Raw genomic sequence first — 25,981 nt, forward strand, 5'->3', positions numbered from 1 at the left:
AAGTATGATGGAAAGCTGTTTAATATGTTCTATTCAATTTATTAGTTTAATTGTGACTTTACTTGCCCTTTTTGCTTACCTTTCATACAGAAAAATGTAACACATAGAAAGAGCAGCTTTTAGTTAAAATAAATACAATACAGAGGTGATATAGTTTGTTTTTTTTTACTTTGTATACTGAAAGAAAAGAGAATCAGGTGTCTGAGAAAACTACATTTACTCCCTTCTCAGTGGTGCTGTGATTTCTTCACCAAATTTATTTAAAAAAAAAAGAGCTGTTTTTTTAGTCCTAGTCACAAGTATTGTTTTGTTTTCTTGTCTGATATTTATCATTTTTTGTTTTCCACATTCAGGTTTTGGCTTGAAATTCACACTTCGTGGGCCAAAGAATCAGATTCTGTTATTGTATTTGACAATATATCCCTGAGCTTGGGCTGCTACCTAACAAGTAAGTTGCTATTAAAGGGACAGTCTACTCCACACGTTTTATTGTTTAAAAAGATAGAGAATCCCTCTATTACTCGTTTCCCAGTTTAGCATTGCCAACACGGTTATGTTAATATACCTCTGCAGACTTCCCCCTCATCTCTCTTGACAGACTTGCATTTTAGCCAATCAGTGCTGACTCATAAATAACTCCACAGGAGTGAGTACAGTTTTTATCTCAATGGCACACATGGACTAGCACTGTCTAGCTGTGAAAACATGTCAAAATGCAATGAGATAAGATGCTTAGAAATTGAGCCTACCTAGGTTTAGCTTTCAACAAAGAATTCCAAGAGAACAAAGAAAATTTGAACATAAAAGTAAATTGGGAAAGCTGTTTAAAATTGCATGCTCTATCTGAATCATGCAAATTTAATTTTTACTAGACTGCCCCTTTAAATAATTTTATGAAATTATATCATGTAAGAATTCGGCTCTTGCGACATCTGTGGGTTTTTATATGGGACCAATAAATGAGAGGTGTTTTACTGCAGCAAGGTTCAAAGTACATGCTCATTCCAATCATAATCCAACTAATTTCTCTATATTTGTGCTTTGGTGGTGCCTATAGGTACCTCACATTAAACCCCCCCAAAAAGAAAACACATTGAAGCCTTCACCCCTAGAGCAGGATCTTGGGGTCAGAGTATATGCAGTGCTTGGCAGTCTGAGGGTGATTTGGGTGCTGAACCATTGATGGAGCTAGGGTGATTTGGGTGCATGGAGCTAGGCTGATTTGGGTGCATGGAGCTAGGGTAATGGAGCTAGGATGACTTGGGCGCTAGCTGAACCATTAATGGGGCTAGGGTGATTTGGGTGCATGGAGCTACGCTAATTTACTAATTGATGGAGCTAGTGTGATTTAGCTGCTGAACCATTGAGGGAGCTAGGGTGATTTAGCTGCTGAACCATTGAGGGAGCTAGGGTAATTTCACTGCTGAACCATTGATGGAGCTAGGGTGATTTAGCTGCTGAACCATTGAGGGAGCTAGGGTGATTTAGCTGCTGAACCATTGAAGGAGCTAGGGTAATTTCACTGCTGAACCATTGATGGAGCTAGGGTGATTTAGCTGCTGAACCATTGAGGGAGCTAGGTTTATTTAGCTGCTGAACCATTGATGGAGCTAGGGTGATTTAGCTGCTGAACCAGTGATGGAGCTAGGGTGATTTAGCTGCTGAACCATTGATGGAGCTAGGGTTATTTAGCTGCTGAACCATTGAGGGAGCTAGGGTGATTTAGCTGCTGAACCATTGATGGAGCTAGGGTGATTTAGCTGCTGAACCATTGATGGAGCTAGGGTGATTTGGCTGTTGAACCATTGATTGCGCTAGGGTTATTTCGCTGCTGAACCATTGATGGAGCTAGGGTGATTTGGCTGCTGAACCATTGATGGAGCTAGGGTGGTTTGGCTGCTGAACCATTGATGGAGCTAGGGTGATTTAGCTGCTGAACCATTGATGGAGCTAGGGTGATTTAACTGCTGAACCATTGAGGGAGCTAGTGTGATTTAGCTGCTGAACCATTGATGGAGCTAGGGTGATTTGGCTGCTGAACCATTGATGAAGCTAGGGTGATTAGGCTGCTGAACCATTGATGAAGCTAATGTAATTTGGCTGCTGAACCATTGATGGAGCTAGGGTGATTTGGCTGCTGAACTATTGATGGAGTTAGGGTGATTTGGCTGCTGAACTATTGATGGAGCTAGTGTGATTAGGATGCTGAACCATTGATGAAGCTAGGGTAATTTGGCTGCTGAACCATTGATGAAGCTAGGGTGATTTGGCTGCTGAACCATTGATGAAGCTAGGGTGATTTGGCTGCTGAACCATTGATGGAGCTAGGGTGATTTGGCTGCTGAACCATTGATGAAGCTAGGGTAATTTGGCTGCTGAACCATTGATGGAGCTAGAGTGATTTGGCTGCTGAACTATTGATGGAGCTAGGGTGATTTGGCTGCTGAACTATTGATGGAGCTAGTGTGATTAGGCTGCTGAACCATTGATGAAGCTAGGGTAATTTGGCTGCTGAACCATTGATGAAGCTAGGGTGATTTGGCTGCTGAACCATTGATGAAGCTAGGGTGATTTGGCTGCTGAACCATTGATGGAGCTAGGGTGATTTGGCTGCTGAACCATTGATGAAGCTAGGGTAATTTGGCGGCTGAACCATTGATGGAGCTAGAGTGATTTGGCTGCTGAACTATTGATGGAGCTAGGGTGATTTGGCTGCTGAACTATTGATGGAGCTAGGGTGATTTGGCTGCTGAACTATTGATGGAGCTAGTGTGATTTGGCTGCTGAACCATTGATGGAGCTAGGGTGATTTGACTGCTGAACTATTGATGGAGCTAGTGTGATTTGGCTGCTGAACTATTGATGGAGCTAGTGTGATTTGACTGCTGAACTATTGATGGAGCTAGGGTGATTTAGCTGCTGAACCATTGATGGAGCTACAGTGATTTAGCTGCTGAACCTTTGATGGAGCTAGGGTGATTTGGCTGCTGAACTATTGATGGTGCTTGTGTGATTTGGGTGAAACCTGGGAGTGACTGGGTACTTCTGTGGGACTTTTAGCTTGGCTCTGGTTTCAAAAAGAAAAATTAAGTATAAAGGGTAGGGGAAGGGGGGAGCAGCAAACTGGAGCACCATAACTAGAACCATCCCACAAACTATACCCTTTAATGGGATAAGAAATTCAGATACAGTCTGCACTTTTAAACAACTTGTAATTGCTTGGTTCTGTTTTCTGTTAGTACTCTTTGTTGAAAAGCATACCTAGGTAGGCTAAGGAGCAGCAATGTACTACTGGGAGCTTGCTGTTGATTGGTGGCTGCACATATATGCCTCTTGTTGTTGGCTAACCTGATGTGTTCACCTATCTCCCAGTAGTGCATTGCTGCTCCTTCAACAAAAGATACCAAGACAATGAAGCAAATGTGATTATAGAAGTAAATCGAAAAGTTGCTGAAAATTGTATGTTCTATTGGAATCATAAAAGAAAAATTTGGGGTTCCCTTTAATGAATAACACAAAGTCTAGAAAATTCCCAAGGTCATGTAACATACCTCCCGCTCTATAAAAATTCCACCTGACACGTTTTTGCTTTATTTCCAGAAAGTAATTTCTATGGATCATATAATAGGTGGTTTAAATAATAACCTTGCTTTGTAACTCTAGGTAACGGAGAGCTGTCTCTACTAGCTTCATCCTACCTTTCAAGCAACCTTCTGATGGAGAGCAGCAGCCAGAAAAAGAACGATACTACGTTGGGACAGCAAGAGTTAGAGCAAATCCCCAGTATACATATGTATACTCCAGGTAATACTCACTCTTTAGATTTTACAGTAATTTTATACTAGTACTGCTACCTTTTTAGTTACTGTTATAGGGACATTACCCATATGTTTTATCACTTGAAAGTTATGTGGTATTTACACTGTACAGTCACTTTATTAGGTACAGCCCTGCTGTGCACACAAATGGTTCATTCCACTGCGTTGCACATCCCTTGGCCACAGTTTTGGTATAAATACAGCTAAACAACCTTCCTACTATTAGCTATGCTTACAAACTGCAGCGAGAATGGGTAAGAGCAGTGATCTAATGGACTTTGAACGTGGCATGATAGTAGAGACAAGAGATGCTGGACGTAGCGTATCTGAAATGGCAGAACTTTTCATGTACCACAGTTTCAAGGGTGTTTCAAGGGTGTATTGAGAAAATCAATTAACAAAATTCATCCAGTTAAAGGCAGTGCTGTGGAAGAAAAACGCTTGCTGATGAGAGAGGTCAGAGGAGGATGGCTAGATTTGTGCAAGCAAACAGATAGGCCACAATTTTACGACTCATATCAGAATTCAACCTTGGTGCGGAGAAAAACATATTGCAACGCACCACTAGGTGCACCTTGTCGCCGATGGGCTATAACAGCCAGCGGCCACATCAGTGAAGAACAAGAGAGCATGCCTTCTGAGGGCATAACAACACCATCACTGGACCATCGAAGACTGGACAAAGGTTGCTTGGTCTGACTAGTTGAAGATCCTTGTGTGTGATGTTTATGGCAGGCTCCGAATTTGGCAAAGACAGCATGAATCCATAGACCTGTCATGTCTGATGAAAACTGTGCAAGATTGTGGGGGCAGTGGTATGGTGTAAATAATGTTTTCCTGGCACACATTAGATCCATTGATCCCTAGATTCATGTCTGATTCACGTACTTTAACATTGTTGCTGACCAAGTGCATCCGTTCATGTTGACAGTTTATCCTTAGGTAGATGGTTACTTCCAGCAGGATAATGAGCAGGTGCACAAAGACCACATCACTATGGAATGGTTCCTGGAACATGACAATGAATTTTCTTTGCTGCAGTGGTTCGCTTAGTATCTCAATCCTATTGAAAATCTTTGAGATGAGCTGGAAAGGGCTATTCCCTGCAGGCGTACACCTCTGTTGAATCTCCAGGAGTTGCGTGACACACTCATGTCTCCATGGTATACAATACCTCCACAACATTTTCATGATCTTGTTGAATCCATGCCTAGACGAATACAGGTTGTTTTAAAGGCTAAAGGAGGCTCAACATGCTACTAGGTAGCTGTACCTAATAAAGTGGCTGTACAGTGTATGTAAAAAGTTATATAGAGACTAGCAGGGGAGAATGTATCTGGCATGTGTAGACACCATTGTTTTCTTTTCTTTCTCATGTCAAGGAAGTTCAGATTCAGACAAACTTAGGCCAGTTTTACATACATTTTGACTAGTGCATAATATACCATTAGGTCAGACTCTATCTACAGTACATTAAAGTTCAAGCTACATCTGGAGAAGTTGAAGGGTTCTATAAATCATAAACATCCTGGAGCTTTTCCAGGACCATGAGTTGTCAGACTAAAAAGGAGAAGCTTAAAACGAAGCTTAAGACAATAACTCTTATAATGTGTCTGAGTAAGGCCAGCAATTAAATACGCACTCTTGCTGCTGGAATGCTAAGTAAAGGCCAAAAACAAAGCCTCCCGCCCTTCCTTGTTATATGAGACAATGTTTACATTTATCTGATTCATGTATTTAGAGGTGTGGGCCAAAGATAAAATTAGCTTCCCCAATCATATCTCACAGGAGTATATAGACTAAAGGATTTATATTTGCTCCTGCCACAAAGAGGAGATAGAAACTAACCTCAAAAAGCTTTAAGCTGGATTTGAATGGATGCAATTTTGGAAAAGCAACTAAACAAACTTCATAGAGTTAGATTATATTCCATTAGTAAACACCAGACTGTCTGCAAATAGATTATTACAAATGTGAAAAGAAAGGTGTATGTAAGGGTTGAAGCTGTTATTTTTGTATCATGCACCAAAAAAATGTACACAATATAGGTTACCATATTGTTTCTGGGATTAAATTTTTTACTTGGGTTATTGTTGAAGAAAAATGCACAAGTTCCAACATTCTCTGTTATCTGTCTTAGATGGTGAGGTTGGTGACTTAGTCAATAAGATCCACAAAAGCAGTAGTGGCTAACCTGCTACAAAGTCATGCCACCATGCTGGTAGATGGACATGCTGAGATGGGACGGAGAGTAGGTAGATTGGGGAGTGGCTAGGCAATCCATGGTAAACCAAGGTCCACAAAGAAACATGGCAAGCGCTCCAGTATGATCCTCTCCCCTCTCCTCTGTGTTTCTTCTGACGATCGTCACGTTGCGCTACGTCACTTCCAGTTTCTGGTCCTACAACGAAAGGACTCCTCCGGAAATCTGCAGACAGCATGTCCAGTCCAGTGCTAAGGAAAAGAATAGGAAAGCGACACCCACGCCTCCCAGGCAAATAGATCCAGCAACAAAGGTTCTCCCAGCACTCCAAGGTAAGGACACACCGGACTCCAATGTATCAAAGCAAAAGTGTGTTCTTTATTACAAAATTCATCTTAAAAACAGCAGCAAAGATCAAGTCAGAAGGAAGTGGAAGTTCAGGTCAAACATGTTTCGTCTAATAACGTAACTTCCTCAATGCTGAATTTTGTAATAAAGAACACACTTTTGCTTTATACATTGGAGTCCGGTGTGTCCTTACCTTGGAGTGCTGGGAGAACATTCATTGCTAAACCAAGGTCCAGTGGGACAGTAGGAGGAATAGCATGCAGATCCCCAGAATTGTTACAATCTAGCAAAATGTGGGACGGTTTGGAGCTCTGAAAATGGCTGATATATTATAGCTTAGTTCTTTCCAGTGGTTTTGAGATTGTCTTTAGAAATAATACTATACTATAAGTTATTAAACTACATGTAAATATGGTACAGTAAGCAATGCCGCCCCCTGCTCATGCTAGCCCAATGGCATGCAAATAAGGGTTTGTCAATCACTCTAGGGCACACGTACCTGAGGTGATTTAATTTGGCAGCTAATAGCTGGTGCTGGTTAGGAAGCTGTGGTCTGATGACTGCGGGTTCCTCACTTTCAGCTGCATGTTCACTCATGCCCCCAGACCTGCATACACAGCTTGAAAACTGGGGGCTATAATCTTAATTTGATTGTTTTATTCATATTTGACATAATATACAAACATTGGTTTTATATGATGATCAGCCACATCAGATTATCCGTACCAATACATTGTAGTCCTTTTTGGATGTTGCCAAGGGGTTAAATGCTTTTATAACCTTTGTACGAACAAGAAGAAGGTTATGAGACAATTAAATATGTTTTTTCTCTAATCTCTTTGTTTCATTACTGAAAGATTAACACACTGGGGCAACTTCCAAGTTCAGGAACCATCAGAAGGTTTTTATGTCTGGCTTTTTTTTTGTTTCCATTAGTGCAACTCCTCAGGCCAAAGGGAGAGAGAAAAGGTTTAAATTATTTGATAATTAAAATGATGTTAAGTCTTTTGTCTTTTTTTGGTCTTCGGCAATAGAAACCTGCACAACTCTGTAATTATATAATTGTCTTACATTTGCAATTAGACGCACTGCAGTGAAATGAATCCAACTAAAGTTGAATTGAATTTTTTACATCCATATACGATATACATGGCACTGCAGCATGAATAGATGTTGCTGGGTTTCTCACTCAAGGTTTGATTCTTTAAAGTTCTCTGGTCTGGCGAGATTCTATAAGATGCCCTGTCAATATTACAGGGGTCATCAGGGATTGTTTTAAAGGGACATAAACCCCCCAAAAAATATTTTATGATTGACATAGAGCATACAATGTTAAACAGCTTTGTAATTTACTTCTATTATCAAATTTGCTTTGTTCTTTTGGTATCCTTTGTTGAAGGAGTAGCAATGCATGACTGGGAGCTAGCTGAACACATCAGGTAAGCCAATGAGAAGAGGCATAAATGTGCAGCCACCAATCACCTGTTGTCGTGCTTTGCTACTCCTGAGCCTACTTAGGTATGCCTTTCAACAAAAGGATAACAAGAGAATGAAGCAAATTAGTTAGTAAAAGTAAATTGGAAAGTTGTTTAAAACTGCATGCTCTGTCTGAATCATGGAAGGGAAAAAAATTGTTATTAGGTGATACGCCCGCTTCAGAGAAACTTTTACATATAAATTACTTGGAAAGTAAAAATTAACAAACATGTATGTTGCACTGATTTGATTTACATATAATAAATACAAATACAGATGTAAATGAAAACAGTTATTAAATCATTTAACTTTATTGGTGTATCTTGTAGAAAAAAACATTAAAGGACAGTGTACTCAGGTAAGCAACAGTGTATTGTATTCAAAGCTACTGCAGTAACTCCCTTTCAAATACAGTGGGCTCTCAGTCCCCATTAGGATATAAATCTCTGCTGCTGTCTCTTACATAGCTTCTCTACAGTGAATATTGCAGTTTCCAGCAGGCAGAAGCAGCTATTTCAAATTACAAAAAAAGTGAAAATTGCTATTTGGAAATAATTTACTATATTGTAGCTGGCAAACTAGATCATTTGGAACTTATTGATGGGGTGACAATTTTTACAGCACACTGTCCCTTTAAATATTTTTTTCTGTAGGGTAATAATAAACTTTCCTGTGGGAATGTCTGATCCTGAACCTGTGTAGCAAAAGCAAATAATATAGAGAAAATAAGACATGCAGATGAAGGTTTCATTTCCATAAAACATCAGGGGCCCCATTACATATGCAGCGTCACCTGCAAAAGCTGGCAACGCCAGATTTTACGCGATTTTGGTATTACATATACAGCATAGCATACAAGTTACAGCCATATATTTCACCCATCGCCCGGAATTTTTACTACCATAAGCTAACATGGGACCGCGTTGCAAATCGGTATCCTATATTAAGCGCAAGGACTTACATGGCGAAAATGGAGAAATCACTCAATTTTTACCTCGCCATAATAAGGCAGCTGCAGCAAGCCTTGTGCTGAGTATGGGAGCACCGTAACTCCAGAAACTGCCTGCAAAAATAAACTAACACCTAACGCATGCGAAATATCTATCTACCTGTCAACCGCCAACCCCCACCGCAATAACTAATAAAGTGTTTTAACCCCTATATCCGCCATCAAACCCACACCACAACTACAAATAAAGTATTAACCAGGGGCAAAACTACAGGGGGTGAAGAGGTCGCACCTGGGCCCTGTGGTTTCTAGTTACGCCTCTGGTATTAACCCCTATATCCACCAACCCCAACATTGCAAACTACCTAATAAAACTATTAACCCCTAATCCGCCATTAACCCACAACGCAAACTACCTATTAAAGTATTAACCTCTAAACAGCCAAAGCCCACAACGCAAACGACCTATTAAAATATTAACCCCTATACCGCCAAAGCCCACAGCGCAAGAAACCTATCAAAGTATTAACCCCTAAACCGCCAAAGCCCACAATGCAAATAAATAATTAAATTACTAAGCCCCCTAAACAAACACCCCATAACCTAACACCCCCTAACCTAATACCCCCTAAATGAAGCCATATTACCTAAATTACAAAATACTAAAGTTACTATTAAAATAAAAAAAACTAACACTACATTAAAAATAAAAATAAACTAAGTATAAATTAAAGGGACAGTCTAGTCAAAATTAAAATTCTGGTGTAGACTGCACTTTTAAGCTACAATGACAGAAAAAAAAAAAAAAAATCTAAGATAATAGAAAATAAAAAACAAAATGATCAAATTTAAAAAAAGTATACCTAATCCCTATGAAAATAAAAAACTTCCCCCAAAATAAAAACACCCCTACTCTAAGAATAAACTACCAGTAACCCTTAAAAGGGCTTTTTGCTCTTTTATCTCAAAAATACATAAAGTCCCCCCTAATAGTAAAGTCCCCCTAATAGTAAAACGCCCGACTCACCAAACTCCCCAAAATAAAAAACCTAACACTAAAAAACCTAAACTACCCATTGCCCTGAAAAGGGCATTTGTTGGGCAACCTAAATCTAACCCCCAGGTTGATACTCACCATTCCTGAAGTTCGAGAAGGTCCTGTCCCATGCGGTGAAGTCGTCTTCCATGCGGCGACCTCTTCTTTCTTCATCCAGGAACAATCCGGCGCGGAGTGGAGGGCGGAGCTGAAGACCGATGACCGCAGAGCTGAAGACCGGCGACCCTGGAACTAAAGACTGGCGATCCTCGAACTAAAGAACGGCGACCTTGAACTGAAGACCGGTGACTGCGTTGCCATGAAGCACGGAGGATCCTCTTCCTATGATCGCTGCCATACACTAGATAGTGAATTCAAGGGATGCGATTAAAAATGGTGTCCCTTGAATTCCTATTGGCTGATTTGATTCTTCAAATTCAAATCAGCCAATAGTATGAGAGCTACTGAAATTCTATTGGCTATTCAAATCAGCCAATAGCATTTCAGTAGCTCTCATCCTCTTGACTGATTTGAACAGCCAATAGGATTTGAGTAGGTCTCATCCTTTTGGTTGATTTGAATTTGAAGAATCAAATCAGCCAATAGGAATTCAAGGGACGCCATTTTTAATTGTGTCCCTTGAATTCACTATCCAGTTTACGGCGGCAATCGTACAAAGAGGATCCTTCACGCTCCATGGCTCCGCTGTCGCCGGTCTTCAGATTTGCTGTCTTCAGCTCCGCCCTCCGCTCCGGATGTTCCTGGAAGAAGAAAGAAGAGGTTGCCACTTGGAAGAAGACTTCACCGCATGGGACAGGACCTTCTCCGCCGGACTTCAGGAACAGTGAGTACCAACCTGGGTTTTTTTTTTTAATTTATATTAGGAAGGGCATTTTGTTAAAGAGCTAAATGCCCTTTTAAGGGCAATGCCCAACAAATGCCCTCTTCAGGTTAGGATTTTTAGTGGGGTTTTTTTTCATTTTGGGGGGTTTGGTGGGTGTGGGGTTTTACTGTTAGGGGGACTTTGTGCATTTTTAATGTAAAAGAGCTGTTTATCTTGGGACAATGCCCTGCAAAAAGCCCTTTTAAGGGCTATTGGTAGTTTATTCTTAGAGTAGGGGGTGTTTTTATTTGGGGCGGCTTTTTTATTTTCATAGGGATTAGGTATAATTTTTTAAATTTGATAATTTTGTTTTTTATTTTCTGTAATCTTAGATTTGTTTTATTTTCTGTAATTGTATCTTAAAGGGACAGTCTACATCAGAATTTTATTTTATTTTTAAAGTTTTTTTATTTTAATAGTAACTTTAGTTTTTTGCAATTTTGGTTCATTTAGGGGGTGTTAGGATAGGGGGTGTTAGGTTAGGGGGCTTAGTAATTTAATTATTTATTTGCATTGTGGGCTTTGGCGGTTTAGGGGTTAATACTTTTATAGGTTTATTGTGTTGTGGGCTTTGGTGGTTTAGGGGTTAATACTTTAATAGGTCGTTTGCGATGTTAGGGTTGGCGGATTTAGGGGTTAATAGTTTAGTTATTGCTTGCGGTGTGGGTTTGATGGCAGATATAGGGGTTAATAGTTTAATTAGGCATATTGCGTTGTAGCGTGGTTGTCGGTTTAGGGGTTAATACTTTTATTAATTCCGATGTGGGTTTGATGGTGGATATAGGGGTTTTACGTGTCAGGCTTATTTTTGGGATGCGTGTTAGACTTTTTACGGGATATTTGATTTTTTTTTTACTTTTCTTAGGTGCCGGCAGTTTCTAAAGTGCCTTAAGTCACTGGCGACTTCAGAAATGTGTATTTACACTAATTTATGAACATCATTAGTTTATCCGACTTACGGCACTTTATGAACTGCACGCTGGGTTTATTGGGTACCCCGATGTGCGAGGTGAAAATACGTGCAGCGCGGGTTGTAGTTCTTGCGCTGAAGCCTGTGCTGTATATGTAATCTCTCCCCAAGTTGGGTAGAGCAGGTATCTCCCCTTTCTACAAGAGCATATCTTGTTACAAACAACGGCCATTCAGTGCAAGACGTTGCTTACTTCTGACCTTACCTAAGGATGATCTTGTGGAAAGAAGCAACATTTTATCAAGAGAAAAGGGTAATACTGATACATTGAAAGGCTATTTGAATTTTATATTGTATCTGAATAAGTACATTTAAATGATGACTTCCCTGTACCTTTAATGAATAGATCCACTCCTGACTGCTACAAGCAATTAGTGTAAATACATAATATAAACTGATCATCAGGGGGGTGGAACCTGAATCTGCTGTGAGAATTAGTTTTGGAACAATTACATACTACAAGTAGCACAAAAGATGTTGTATCTTAGGGCGTGGTTTTCTATAGCTCTCTGGGCTTCTGAGATTCTCTAAGATATCTCGCCAGCACTATGAGGCCTCTGGTGGAATTTGCGAAAGGCAGTTTTTACTTTGGGAACTGTGTGTCTCACAAAGGGGGGCTCCTTTTTTGAAGGGAAATAAACCCCAAAATCTTTATTTCATGATTCAGATAGAACACACAAATTTAAACTTTCTAATTTACTTCTGTTGTAAAATTTTCTTTATTTTCATGTCATCCTTTGTTGAAAAAGCCGGAAGGTAAGTTCAGGAGCGTGCATGTGTCTGCTATAGATTAGCCAGAGCACTAGATGACAGCACTATTTTATGTCATGTATTGCCCCAGACATGTGCACGCTACCTATCTAGATGTCTCTTCAACAAAGAATAACATGGGAATGAAGCTAATTTGATAATATAAGTAAATTGGAAACTTTTTTTAAATTATATTCTCTGTCTGAATCATGAAAGAAACATTTTGGGTTTTATTTTCCATTAAAGGAACATGAAACCCACATTTTTTCTTTCACGATTCAGATAGAGGATACAATGTTAAACAACTTTCTAATTTACTTCTATTATAACATTTGTTTTATTCTCTTGGTATCATTTGTTGAAGGATCAGCAATGCACTATTGGCTTCTAACTGAACTCAGCCAATCAAAATCGATATATATATATGCAGCTACCAATCAACAGCTAGAACCTAGGGTCTTTGCTGCTCTTGAGCTTTCCTAGATAAACCTTATAGCAAAGGATTACAAGAGAATGAAACAAATTAAATAATAGAAGTAAATTAGAAAGTTGTTTAAAATTGTATTCTCTATCTGAATCATGAAATAAAAATATGGGTTTCATGTCCCTTTAAGTATGTGGAGGCAATGCATACTGTACAATAGGGTATTACTTATTGCAGATAAAAAAAAAAGCTTTAATTGTATAAAATTCTAAATCGTATTATTTTCCTTATTGTAAAATGAGTTTCCCCACCTTTGCTAATGGGCTGAACAGGGAGATTACTTGGGTCATTCTTTAAACATTTTTCCTTGCAGGTCTCTGTATTTTTTCTTGCAAAATAAAAGTTGGAGAGAATGTGTAAAAAAACAAGAAATACTTACTACCCTAGCAGCAAAACACAGGCATTAAAAAAATGTAAGGTGTTTTGCACTGAAAGCAGAATAATGTGATTTTTATTGGCTGCAGGATTTAATGCTTATAGTGTGCCCCATGCTAAACGGTCCTGTGAGGCTCATTACCTTCTATGGGAGTCATCTCACAACTTGTAGGGGCCACTCCTTTTTTGTAGAGAACTCCCTAAGGGCAGCCCCTGCAATTGTCTGTGTGGCTTCACGTCTGACCCAGTGACGTTTTGAGAAGCGGACATTAGTGTTTATAGGAAGGTCTAGTAATACAGATAGAAAACCCTTTATCCGAACTGCTAAAGACTGCAAAAGGTTTGGATTTTGTAATATATTCATGTGTAAAATAGGACAGTTTGGAGAAGGGATATGACCAGGTGTAAACATCTTATGTAATTTAGGCAATATTTACAGGTCAAAATACAGTTTATACATGGAACCTAAAGGAAGTTTTAATATAATTTGTAATACTTGTGTATATATAGTTCCCTATATTCCCTATATATAGACTATTATTTGCATTTTAGAACACAAAACACAATTCTAAAACACAGGCAGGACTTACAGGTGGGATAATTAGTCATTTTTGATCAAAAAATCTTTTAAAATATTAATTAAAAGAATAAATTTGGATTCTGAAAGTCTGGCTTTGAGGATATGTACCTGTAATGTGAAAAAGTACTACTTAAAATTGTATAGTTTTCATTTTCATATATACTCATAGCAATAGTCTTGTATAGCCTTATAAACGTTTATAAATAAATGTTATTAAAAAAAATTAAATATCAATATTTACCCCAAAACAACACTTGATAAAATCATCAGTAATCATTAATCTGGATGTAATTTGCTTTCGCTGGTTGTCTTTTGCTTTGCAGGATACTGGCTATTCACAACATGCGGGGCGAGTGGACCTTATGGGCCAAGTCAGAAGCTTTGTGACGAAACCTATGAAAAGTATAATTTTAGTGTTGGAGTAGGAACAGATGCACTGAAGGGGGTGCAGATTTGGAGGGTGCCAGAGACAAATACATACAGGTAAAATTCTTAGTTATTTCATCTTGAAATTGATTGTTAATGTCAGGTCTGTAATTAGAAGAGTAAAGTATGTGTTAAGTCAACGACAGGTACAACATAGAACTAATGACATAATAGATCACTTCCTCATCATTAAAGAGACATGAAATCCAAAAATGTTCTTTCATTATTCAGCTGGAACATACAATTTAAACAACTTTCCAGTTTACCTCTATTATCAAATTTGCTTCATTCTTTTGGTATCATTTGTTGAAGTAGCAGCAATGCACTACTGGCTTCTAACTGAACACATGGGTGAGCCAATGACAATTGGTATATATATGCAGCCACCAATTAGCAGCTAGAACCTAGGTTCTTTGCTGCTCCTGAGCTTACCTAGATACACCTTTTCACCAAATGATAACAAGAGAAGGAAGCAAGTTAAATAATAGAAGTCAATTGGAAAGTTTTTTTAAAACTGTATGCTCTGTCTAAATCATGAAAGAAAAAATATGGGTTTCATGTCCCTGTAGGTTATACCAGTTAACCCTTGGCACTGGTGCACAATTTTTTTAATCATTTGATCCAATCGTTTACTGCCAATCCATTTGTTACCACCACTAATTCCATACAGTCCAAAAAAATCCTTCATAAGCTAGACAATTAAAATGTAATTTTCTTTTTCCAAGAGAGACCTTTTATAAAAGCAAGGTGGGAACAGGAAACCAAATGTGTAACAGTTACTGCAGCTATAAACCATAATGACTATCAATCACCAAAGATCTTTAAGAATGAGAGAAATCTATGAATCTGTCATGCCCATGTTTAACCTGTGATTCTGGGCAGCTACCACTATGGATTTCACAAATGGGTTACTAGAATCCCTAAAATGCTAGACTAATAACTACAACGCTGCTTCTATCAGTAGTGGTTAATACAATAGGATTCAATAATCAGAGTTTACAATCTACCAAATAAAAATGATCATACCTCTTGAAGAATAACTATGAAACTTTTCTTTAAAAAAATTGCATGTGGATATGTATATATGTCACACTGCCCTATTATTTATAGACATTCTTTAGTTAGTAAATAATTAGCCATGGCAAAACAATTAACTGTATTTATTAAATGAACAAGAATTGCTATTTATATGCTTTATGCATGGGTTTAAAATAAACTTTTTGATGAAAAGTACATACAGTTTTCTTCCCACATTTGTTATAATTAAATTTAACACTTATGGTTGGTGAATGTACTTTTTCATAGGATTTAAGACACTCTAAACCATGACAAATTAGCATTTTTTTTATAATTTTGATTTCCAGACTCCCTCCTTCAGATATTTAGAAAAAAATATTGTCAAAATGCTTTAAAAGGACATGAAATTATTTTTCATGCATTTAAAGTAGGCCTTTTTTTATTCCCTTTTTAAAAAACAACATTTTTTTTTAGTTTTATACATGAAATCAAAATTAAGTAACATATAGTAATGCAGTTTTGCTTGTCAACGTAGCAATGCAGCTTTCTACATTAAATATAATATATAAAGATAAGATACTAATCCCCCATTATACTCTTCACAAAACCAGGCATTTGTATTCTTGTGGGGCATGCTACTGGCCCATTAATTAATTTTGTACATTCCGTGACTTTCAAAATTAATTTTAACAGATATTTTTTCATTATATATATGTAGCGGGTCCCGGTACCCCAGACTGAGTATACCCGCTAAAGTCAGCTTCCTCCCACCAAACGCCAACCCATGAACCTCCACTGGATACCTTCCGCTATTATAATAATTTCCGCTGCAAGTTGTTATAGCTACCCCCAAGAACATTAGCGAAGACTTAAGGGTCAAAATAGGAACTGCTTTATTGCACAGAAAACACAGCTTTTATACATTTCCAACAAATGGGGGTAGTTACTACATAATCAATAGAAACAAATATTATACAATGAGACAAACATCAGACAATGGTTAGTTAAACAAGATTCTAATCACACCCTGACTTTCAAAAGGACAATGGATGACTCACACAATAACAAAAAGACACTTCACACCTGGACTAGATAACAACAGGGGGTCCCAGCATTAGAGCAGGAGGTTTCAACATTCTGAGTCTCTGAGTCTTGGGGGGGGGGGGTTGCAGCAGATAATGCCGTATTGGGCTGTCACCTTATACTCCAACAAGACACAGGAATCTTCAAGGCCCTTCAGTTCTTAGAGTCTCTGGGAATTTGTGGAAATGGGGTAAACCTGAATCCAGGGTAAAAGTACCCCAAATGTACCCTGGACACCTGCCTCCCAAATCATAGAATCCCCTCAAGTTCCAGGGTCCAAAGTCAGTGAGGAGGAGGCTGGCCTGCATTCTTCTCCAAATACAAAAGTAACAGAAGCTTTCGTTACATTTCTTCCCCCCCCCCCTGGGGTAGACTAACCAGGTACCAGACCACCCACAGGTTTGGACCTGTGTTAGTCGGATGGCCCAGTCCAAAACTTTCTTCAATTTTTGTTTTTGGCCACTGCCACAGGGGAGTGAGAATGCTGATTTTCTCTTCCTGGAACACGCTAAGCTGCTGGGGAGATAGTTTGGCTACCTCCTCTCCCTGGGCCCTGCTTTGTTGCTGGGGAGAGAGGCTAGCTACCTCTTCTCCTTGGAACTGGTTCTGCCGCTGGGGAGAGAGGTCAGCTACCTCCTCTCCCTGGGACTCCAGAGATATCACAGGTGCTGGACAGAGGCCATTGGTGCCCTACCCTGTTGCCAGTGCTTCTACTGGTGTGGCAAGCTCAGGGCCAGGCTGCTGATCGTGGTCTAGCAGCTCAGGGTAGCTCATTACCGGTTGCCACTCCTCTGAGGAAAAGTCCAATAAATCCCTGATCGCTGCACCATAGCCCTCTTCAGGCTCTGAGGCATGCTACTGAATGAGATCTAACAGCCTTTTATATGCCTTTTCTAGCTCCCACTCATGGGCAGCTAGGTAATAAAGATCGTCTCTCAGTCCGGGTACTTCTGTAAGGTTCAGCCTCAGCTCTCTGTGTTCCAGTATGTCCTCCTGACACCACTCTGTCATACTCCCACAGTGGGGGCCCAGTGTGAGACTTTCAAATAGCAATCCTGGGCAGCTATAGTCATAGTCCTCTGTAGGATCATCCGCCTCCATCTCCGGACACACCTGGGCCACATACCACCGCAGTGTCCAGTACCCTTCATCCACCTCCATCTCTGTCTGGACCAATCCATCCAATTCGGCCATCCATTCCTCCCGGGGCTGCTTTCCCAGGAACGGCATTTGTAGATCCATCTGGAGCCAGTATTGCTGCTCTGGAGTAGGAAGGGACTTCCCCTGGTAGTCTTGTTCGAACTGGAGAGCCTCGTGCCAGAGTTTCCATCAAACTATATCGTTCCAGGCCAGTTTTCCCTCTGCCAAGACAGGGCCATCAAACTGGGCCAGCACTGCCTGCAATCTCCACTGGAATTCAGCCTCCATTTCCATTGAGGTCCCACTGGTAGTATGGAACTGCTCCGTAAGGAGGAAGCAGATCCCACCGCTGCCTGCCAGTTGTAGCGGGTCTCGGTACCCCAGACTATGTATACCCGCTAAAGTCAGCTTCCTCCCAACAAACGCCAACCCATGAACCTCCACTGAATACCTTCTGCTATTAGAATAATGGCTGCTGCAAGTTGTTATAGCTACCCCTAAGAACATTAGCAAAGATTGAATGCTTGAGGGTCAAAATAGGAACTGCTTTATTGCACAGAAAACACAGCTTTTATACATTTCCAAAAAATGGGGGTAGTTACTACATAATCAATAGAAACAAATATTATACAATGAAACAAACATCAGACAATGGTTAGTTAATCAAGATTCTAATCACATCCTGACTTACAAAAGGACAATGGATGACTAACACAATAACAAAAAGACACTTCACACCAAGACTAGATAACAACAGGGGGACCCAGCATTAGAGCAGGAGGTTTCAACATTCTGAGTCTCTGAGTCTAGGGGGGGTTTGCAGCTGGATTGGGCTGTCACCTTATACTCCAACAAAACACAGGAATCTTCAAGGCCCTTCAGTTCTTAGAGTCTCTGGGAATTCGTGGAAACGGGGTAAACCTGAATCCAGGTGTAAAAAGTACCCCAAATGTACCCTGGACACCCACCTCCCAAAATCATAGAATCCCCTCAGTTCCAGGGTCCATAGTCGGTGGGGAGGAGGCTGGCCTGCATTCCTCTCCAAGTACAAAAGTAACGGAAGCTTTTGTTACAATATATATATATATATATATATATATATATATATTAGGCGATAAGTCTGCCCAGAGGGCAGTCTATTTTTTAAAAACTACAAAGCTAATATTACAAAAAATTAGGGCATTGCCCCAAAGAAATCAGCTCTTTTACAGACAAAAATGACAAAGTATCCCCTAACAGTAAAACCCCCACCCAACCATCCCCCCATAATAAAAAACTAAGTCTAAAAAACCTAAGCTATCCATTGCCCCTAAAGGGGCATTTGTATAGGGCTTGGCCTTAAAAGGGCATTCAGCTCTTTTACTGCCCATAAAGGGCAATCTGCTCTTTTACAGCCCAAAAAACCCTAATCTAAAAAAAAAGCCACCCCAAAATATAAAAAAAAGCCTAAGACTAAGCCCCAAATAGGAACTCACAGTTTCTGAAGTCCGGCAGTGAAGGTCTTCTTCCAGGCGGCTCCATCATCTTCTATCTTCATCCAGAGTGAAGGCGGCTCGGAGCATAAGTGCGGAGCGGTCTTCCCCGATGTGCGGATCCGGAGCGGTGGTCCTCACTGACAGTTTTCAGCGGCGGTCTTCAGCGGCGGCGGTCCTCATCCGCATGGAGGCTCCTCTTCATCCGATCTCCGCTGTACACTAAAAATTGAATGGAAGGTATCGCATTCAGTTTTAGGTACCTTGCATTCCTATTGGCTGAAATTTTGAAATCAGCCAATAAGATTAGAACTTCTGAAATCCTTTTAGCTTTTCAAATAAGCCAATAAGATTTCAGTAGCTCTCATCCTATTGGCTGACTTACAAAATTTCATCCAATAGGAATGCAAGGTAACCCATTTTTAAACGAGTACCTTGCATTCAATCCTTAGTGTGTGGAGGTGATTGTACGAAGAGGATCTCCACGCTGGATGGCTTTGCGGTCGCTGGTCTTGTTCTGCGTCACCTCCGCTTTGCGTCGCCTTGGTCCTGGATGAAGCTGGAAGAGGTTCCCGCGCTGGAAGAAGATATTGCTGCCTCCAAGAAGACTTAACCGCCTGAAAGAAGACCTTCTCCACTGGACCTCAGGTTTTTTATTATTTTTTGGGGTGCCTTTTCTTTTTAGTTAGGGTTTTATGGACTGTAAAATAGCTGTTTGCCCTTAAAATAGAGCAGAATACCCTTACAAATGCCCCTTTAGGTTTTTTTAGTGTTAGGTTTTTTTTTTATTTTGGGGGGTTTTACTGTTAGGGGGGACTTAGTATTTTTTACATGTAAAAGAGCTGTTTAACTTAGGACAATGCCTTCCAAAATGCCATTTTTAGGGCTATTGGTAGTTTAGTTTAGTTTAGATTAGGGGGTGTTTTTATTTTGGGGGGCTTTTTTATTTTCATTGGGATTAGGTTTAATTTTTTTTTTTTTAGAATTTTGTTTATTTTTTTTGTAATTTAATGTTAGGTTTTATTTTTAACTAAATGTTAAGATTTTTTATTTTAATTGTAACTTAGTATTTTTTGTTTTTGTTTATGTAATTGGTGTTAATTAAGGGGGTGTTAGGTTATGGGGCTTAGTAATTCAATTAGTTATTTGCGTTGTGGGGGGTTGGCAGTTTAGGAGTTAATTGGTTAATTAGGTTTATTGTGATGTGGGGGTTTGGCGGTTTAAAGGTTAATAGGTTAATTTGTTTTTTTGTGATGGGGGGTTGGCGGTTTAGGGGTTAATAGGTTAATTAGGTTTATTGCAATGTAGGGGGTTGGCGGTTTAGGAGTTAATAGGTTAATTAGGTTTATTGCGATGTGGGGGGTTTGCGGTTTAGGGGTTAATATTTTAATTATGTTATTTGCGTGGTTTCATTTGTGGATTAGGGGTTAATTATTTTATTATTTTGCGATGTGGGGGTGTTTGTTAATACTTTGTGCGGGTGGTTAGGTTTTTTTATTATTTCGTGCGGGCGGTTACGTGTTTTTTCGTTAATATTTTGTGCGGTTGCGTGTTTTTTTTCTTAATGCTTTGTTTGCCTACGCTGCATCCAGTTGGTTTCCGAAAATGTCAGGGTGGTGAAAAAATCCAACATTCCTTTGAGGATGCGTGCGCAACTGGGGACAGACGCGTTACAAAAGTGATTATAGTATAGATATATAATCACTCTTTTGGTACCAAACTAATCATATGATAATAATAATAAAGAATAGTTTGACCAGTACCAACTGTCTGTTTTTTGTTGGTTGGTTGGTTTGTTTGCTTTTTTTTTTTTTATATTTTTAAAAAAAAAAAAAATGTTCTTTGGCCCTCTGCATGAAAAATAAATATTATCCAATGAAGAAATTGAACAATCTTTATAGATTGAAATGTAATGCTTTTTGGTGAACCCTGTGCTATTTAAAGGGACATTGTACATTTTTTAAAATAATTTATATATGGAGAAATATTAAAATGTTGTGACACCTCCAAAAAAAACCCAACTAATTTAAGGCTCTAAAGCTGTTTGGTACAAATGCTCATGCTTAGCCAAATGATCATTGCCAGTGCCATCAGCCAACGATCATTACCAGAAATTAGCCAATGAGCTGCAGCGGGAAGTACACAGCATATACAACTGAATCAGTCTGAAGTTAAATTTAAAGGGCCATAATACCCAAATGTTTAAACACTTTAAAGTGATGCAGCATAGCTCTGTAAAAAGCTGACTAGAAATATCACCTGAACATCTCTATGTAAAAAAGAAAGATATTTTACCTCAAAAGTTTCTCAGTAGCCACATCCCATTGTAAATGATTTCTAAGCAGCATATTAGTATGTCTGTCCTGGGACAGCGGAAGGGGCGAGCTTACGTGCACTCTCATCTTATTTCCCTATTCAGTTTAAAGGAAGTTTGCTATGAAATCTCATGAGATCACAGTAAAAGAGTTCATGACCTCAGCACTGCTTATGCTGATCGGCTGCTGTTCATTTCTTCATTTTTAATTTTTTTTACCTGCAGCTGGGCAGCAGCTGAATATAACTTTTTACACAGAACTTACTCTGCTGAGCTGAGGAAATTGTGAGGTAAAATATCTTCCTTTTTTACATAGAGATGCTCAGGTGATATTTTCCTGTCAGCTTTTTACAGTTATTCTGCATTAGTTTCAAGTGATTTAGCATATGAGTATTATGTCCCTTTAAATACCTCCTGCTCTTTCATATTAAAGAAAATATGAAGTACGGTGGTTCTTTAAAGATAGAGTAAACAGCATAGTTTGGGAATGCAGGTATGTGAAATTTTCCTCTATTTACTCACATGTAATATTGTGGTAACTATAACAAGGTTTTGGGCTATTTTGTTATTAAAAGACAATGGCCTAGATTACGAGTCTTGCGTTAGCCTTAAAAAGCAGCATTAAGAGGTCCTAACGCTGCTTTTTTAATGCCCGCTGATATTACGAGTCCTGCAGGTACAGGTGTACCGCTCACTTTTTTGGCCAGACTCGTAAATACCCCAAATCCACTTACGTCAATTGCGTATCCTATTTTTTCAATGGGACTTGCATAGTGCCGGTATTAAGAGTCTGACAAAAAGTGAACAGTAGACCCTCTCCTGTCAAGACTCGTACCGCATTTTAAAGTCAGTAGTTAAGAGGTTTACACTACAACACCGTAGCATAAAACTCTTAACTAAAGTGCTAAAAAGTACACTAACACCCATAAACTACCTATTAACCCCTAAACCGAGGCCCCCCCAAATTGCAAACACTAAAATAAATATTTGAACCCCTAATCTGCCGAACCGGACATCGCCACCACTATAATAAACATAATAACCCCTAAACCGCCGCACCCAACATCGCAAACATTAGTTAAAAATTATTAAGCCCTAATCTGCCGTCCCTAACATCGCCGCCACCTACCTACATTTATTAACCCCTAATCTGCCGCCCCCAATGTCGCCGATACTATATTAAAGTTATTAACCCCTAAATCTAAGTCTAACCCTAACACCCCCTAACTTAAATATAATTAAAATAAATCTAAATAAAATTACTACAATTAACTAAATTATTCCTATTTAAAACTAAATACTTACCTATAAAATAAACCTTAAGCTAGCTACAATATAACTAATAGTTACATTGTAGCTAGCTTAGGGTTTATTTTTATTTTACAGGCAACTTTGGATTTATTTTAACTAGGTAGAATAGTTATTACATAGTTATTAACTATTTAATAACTACCTAGTTAAAATAAAGACAAATTTACCTGTAAAATAAAACCTAACCTACCACTAACACTAACACCTAACACTACACTATAATTAAATTAATTGCCTAAATTAAATACAATTAATTACAATTAAATAAAATTATCTAAAGTGCAAAAAAACCCCACTAAATTACAGAAAATAATAAAAAAAAAAAGCCCTACCCTACACTAAATTACAAATAGCCCTTAAAAGGGCCTTTTGTGGGGCATTGCCCCAAAGTAATCAGCTCTTTTACCTGAAAAAAATTACAATTCCCCCCCAACATTAAAACCCACCACCCACACAACCAACCCTATTCTAAAACCCACCCAATCCCCCTTAAACACTAACCCCTTGAAGATCACCTTACCAGTAGACGTCTTCACCCAACCGGGCAGAAGTGGTCCTCCAGATGGGCAGAAGTCTTTATCCAACCGGGCAGAAGTGGTCCTCCAGATGGGCAGAAGCCTTCATCCAGACGGCATCTTCTATCTTCATCCATCCGGCGCGAAGCGGGTCCATCTTCAAGACATCCGACACGGAGCATCCTCTTCTTTCCACGGCCGACGACTGAATGAAGGTTCCTTTAAATGATGTCATCCAAGATGGCATCTCTTCAATTCCAATTGGCTGATAGAATTCTATCAGCCAATCAGAATTAAGGTAGAAAAAATCCTATTGGCTAATGCAATCAGCCAATAGGATTGAAGTTCAATCCTATTGGCTGATCCAATCTGCCAATAGGATTGAGCTGGCATTCTATTGGCTGTTCCAATCAGCCAATAGAATGCCAGTTCAATCCTATTGGCTGATGCAAACTTAACTCCGATTGGCTGATAGAATTCTATCAGCCAATCGGAATTGAAGGGACGCCATCTTGGATGACGTCATTTAAAGGAACCTTCATTCAGTCATCGGCCATGGAAAGAAGAGGATGCTCCGTGTCGGATATCTTGAAGATGGACCCGCTCCGCGCCGGATGGATGAAGATAGAAGATGCCGTCTGAATGAAGACTTCTGCCCATCTGGAGGACCACTTCTGCCCGGTTGGATGAAGACTTCTGCCCGTCTGGAGGACCACTTCTGCCTGGTTGGGTGAAGACGTCTCCCGGTAAGGTGATCTTCAAGGGGTTAGTGTTATGTTTTTTTAAGGGGGGATTGGGTGGGTTTTAGAGTAGGGTTGGTTGTGTGGGTGGTGGGTTTTAATGTTGGGGGGGATTGTAATTTCTTTTTCAGGTAAAAGAGCTGATTACTTTGGGGCAATGCCCCGCAAAAGGCCCTTTTAAGGGCTATTTGTAATTTAGTGTAAGGTAGGGCTTTTTTATTTTGGGGGGGCTTTTTTATTTTGTTAGGAGGATTAGATTAGGTGTAATTAGTTTAAAAATCTTGTAATTTGTTTATTATTTTCTGTAATTTAGTGGGGGGGGTGTACTTTAGATAATTTTATTTAATTGTAATTAATTGTATTTAATTTAGGTAATTAATTTAATTTTAGTGTAGTGTTAGGTGTAATTGTAACTTAGGTTAGGTTTTATTTTACAGGTAAATGTGTCTTTATTTTAACTAGGTAGTTATTAAATAGTTAATAACTATATAATAACTATTCTACCTAGTTAAAATAAATCCAAAGTTGCCTGTAAAATAAAAATAAACCCTAAGCTAGCTACAATAATTTTTTTTACCTGCAGCTGGTTTGCAGCTGAGTATAACTTTTTACACAGAACTTACTCTGCTGAGCTGAGGAAGTTGTGAGGTAAAATATCTTCCTTTTTTACTTAGAGATGCTCAGGTGATATTTTCCTGTCAGCTTTTTACAGTTATACTTCATCAGTTTTGAGTGATTTATCATATGAGTATTATGTCCCTTTAAATACCTCCTGCTCTTTCATATTAAAGAAAATATGAAGTACGGTGGTTCTTTAAAGATAGAGTAAACAGCATAGTTTGGGAATGCAGGTATGTGAAATTTTCCTCTATTTACTTACGTGTAATATTGTGGTAACTATAATAAGGTTTTGGGCTATTTTGTTATTAAAAGACAATGGCCTAGATTACGAGTCTTGCGTTAGCCTTAAAAAGCAGCGTTAAGAGGTCCTAACGCTGCTTTTTAACGCCCGCTGGTATTACGAGTCCTGCAGGTACAGGTGTACCGCTCACTTTTTTGGCCAGACTCGTAAATACCCCAAATCCACTTACGTCAATTGCGTATTCTATTTTTTCAATAGGACTTGCATAGTGCCGATATTACGAGTCTGACAAAAAGTGAGCGGTAGACCCTCTCCTGTCAAGACTCGTACCGCATTTTAAAGTCAGTAGTTAAGAGTTTTACACTACAACACCGTAGCATAAAACTCTTAAAGGACCAGTCAACACATTAGATTTGCATAATCAACAAATGCAAGATAACAAGACAATGCAATAGCACTTAGTCTGAACTTCAAATGAGTAGTGGATTTTTTTATAACAAATTTCAAAGTTATGTATATTTCCACTCCCCTTGTACCATGTGATAGCAATCAGCCAATCACAAATGCATATACGTGTAGTCTGTGAATTCTTGCACATGCTCAGTAGGATCTGTTGACTCAAAAATTTTAAATATAAAAGAATGTGCACATTTTTTTTAATGGAAGTAAATTGGAAAGTTGTTTAAAATGACATGCTGTATCTGAATCATGAAAATTTAATTTAACCTGAGTGTCCCTTTAACTAAAGTGCTAAAAAGTACACTAACACCCATAAACTACCTATTAACCCCTAAACCGAGGCCCCCCCCCCCCCCACATCGCAAACACTAAAATAAATATTTTAACCCCTAATCTGCCAAACCGGACATCGCCACCACTATAATAAACATATTAACCCCTAAACCGCCGCACCCAACATCGCAAACATTAGTTAAAAATTATTAAGCCCTAATCTGCCGTCCCTAACATCGCCGCCACCTACCTACATTTATTAACCCCTAATCTGCCGTCCCCAACGTCGCCGCCACTATATTAAAGTTATTAACCCCTAAATCTAAGTCTAACCCTAACACCCCCTAACTTAAATATAATTAAAATAAATCTAAATAAAATTACTACAATTAACTAAATTATTCCTATTTAAAACTAAATACTTACCTATAAAATAAACCTTAAGCTAGCTACAATATAACTAATAGTTACATTGTAGCTAGCTTAGGGTTTATTTT

At 39.0% G+C, this 25,981-nt stretch overlaps 1 protein-coding gene across 1 annotated transcript in view; it reads left to right on the forward strand.

The window, feature by feature from the left end:
• The window catches only part of ALK (ALK receptor tyrosine kinase), a 633,273-nt gene that overhangs the window by 435,413 nt on the left and 171,879 nt on the right, over nucleotides 1-25,981 (forward strand). Inside the window, exons 7-9 of the mRNA XM_053712803.1 lie at nucleotides 354-448; nucleotides 3,664-3,804; nucleotides 14,196-14,355. Of these exons, the coding sequence (XP_053568778.1) occupies nucleotides 354-448; nucleotides 3,664-3,804; nucleotides 14,196-14,355 (396 nt within the window). The remainder of the gene's footprint in view (nucleotides 1-353; nucleotides 449-3,663; nucleotides 3,805-14,195; nucleotides 14,356-25,981) is intronic.

Source organism: Bombina bombina, chromosome 4 (assembly GCF_027579735.1).
Source record: "Bombina bombina isolate aBomBom1 chromosome 4, aBomBom1.pri, whole genome shotgun sequence".
Taxonomy (NCBI): domain Eukaryota; kingdom Metazoa; phylum Chordata; class Amphibia; order Anura; family Bombinatoridae; genus Bombina; species Bombina bombina.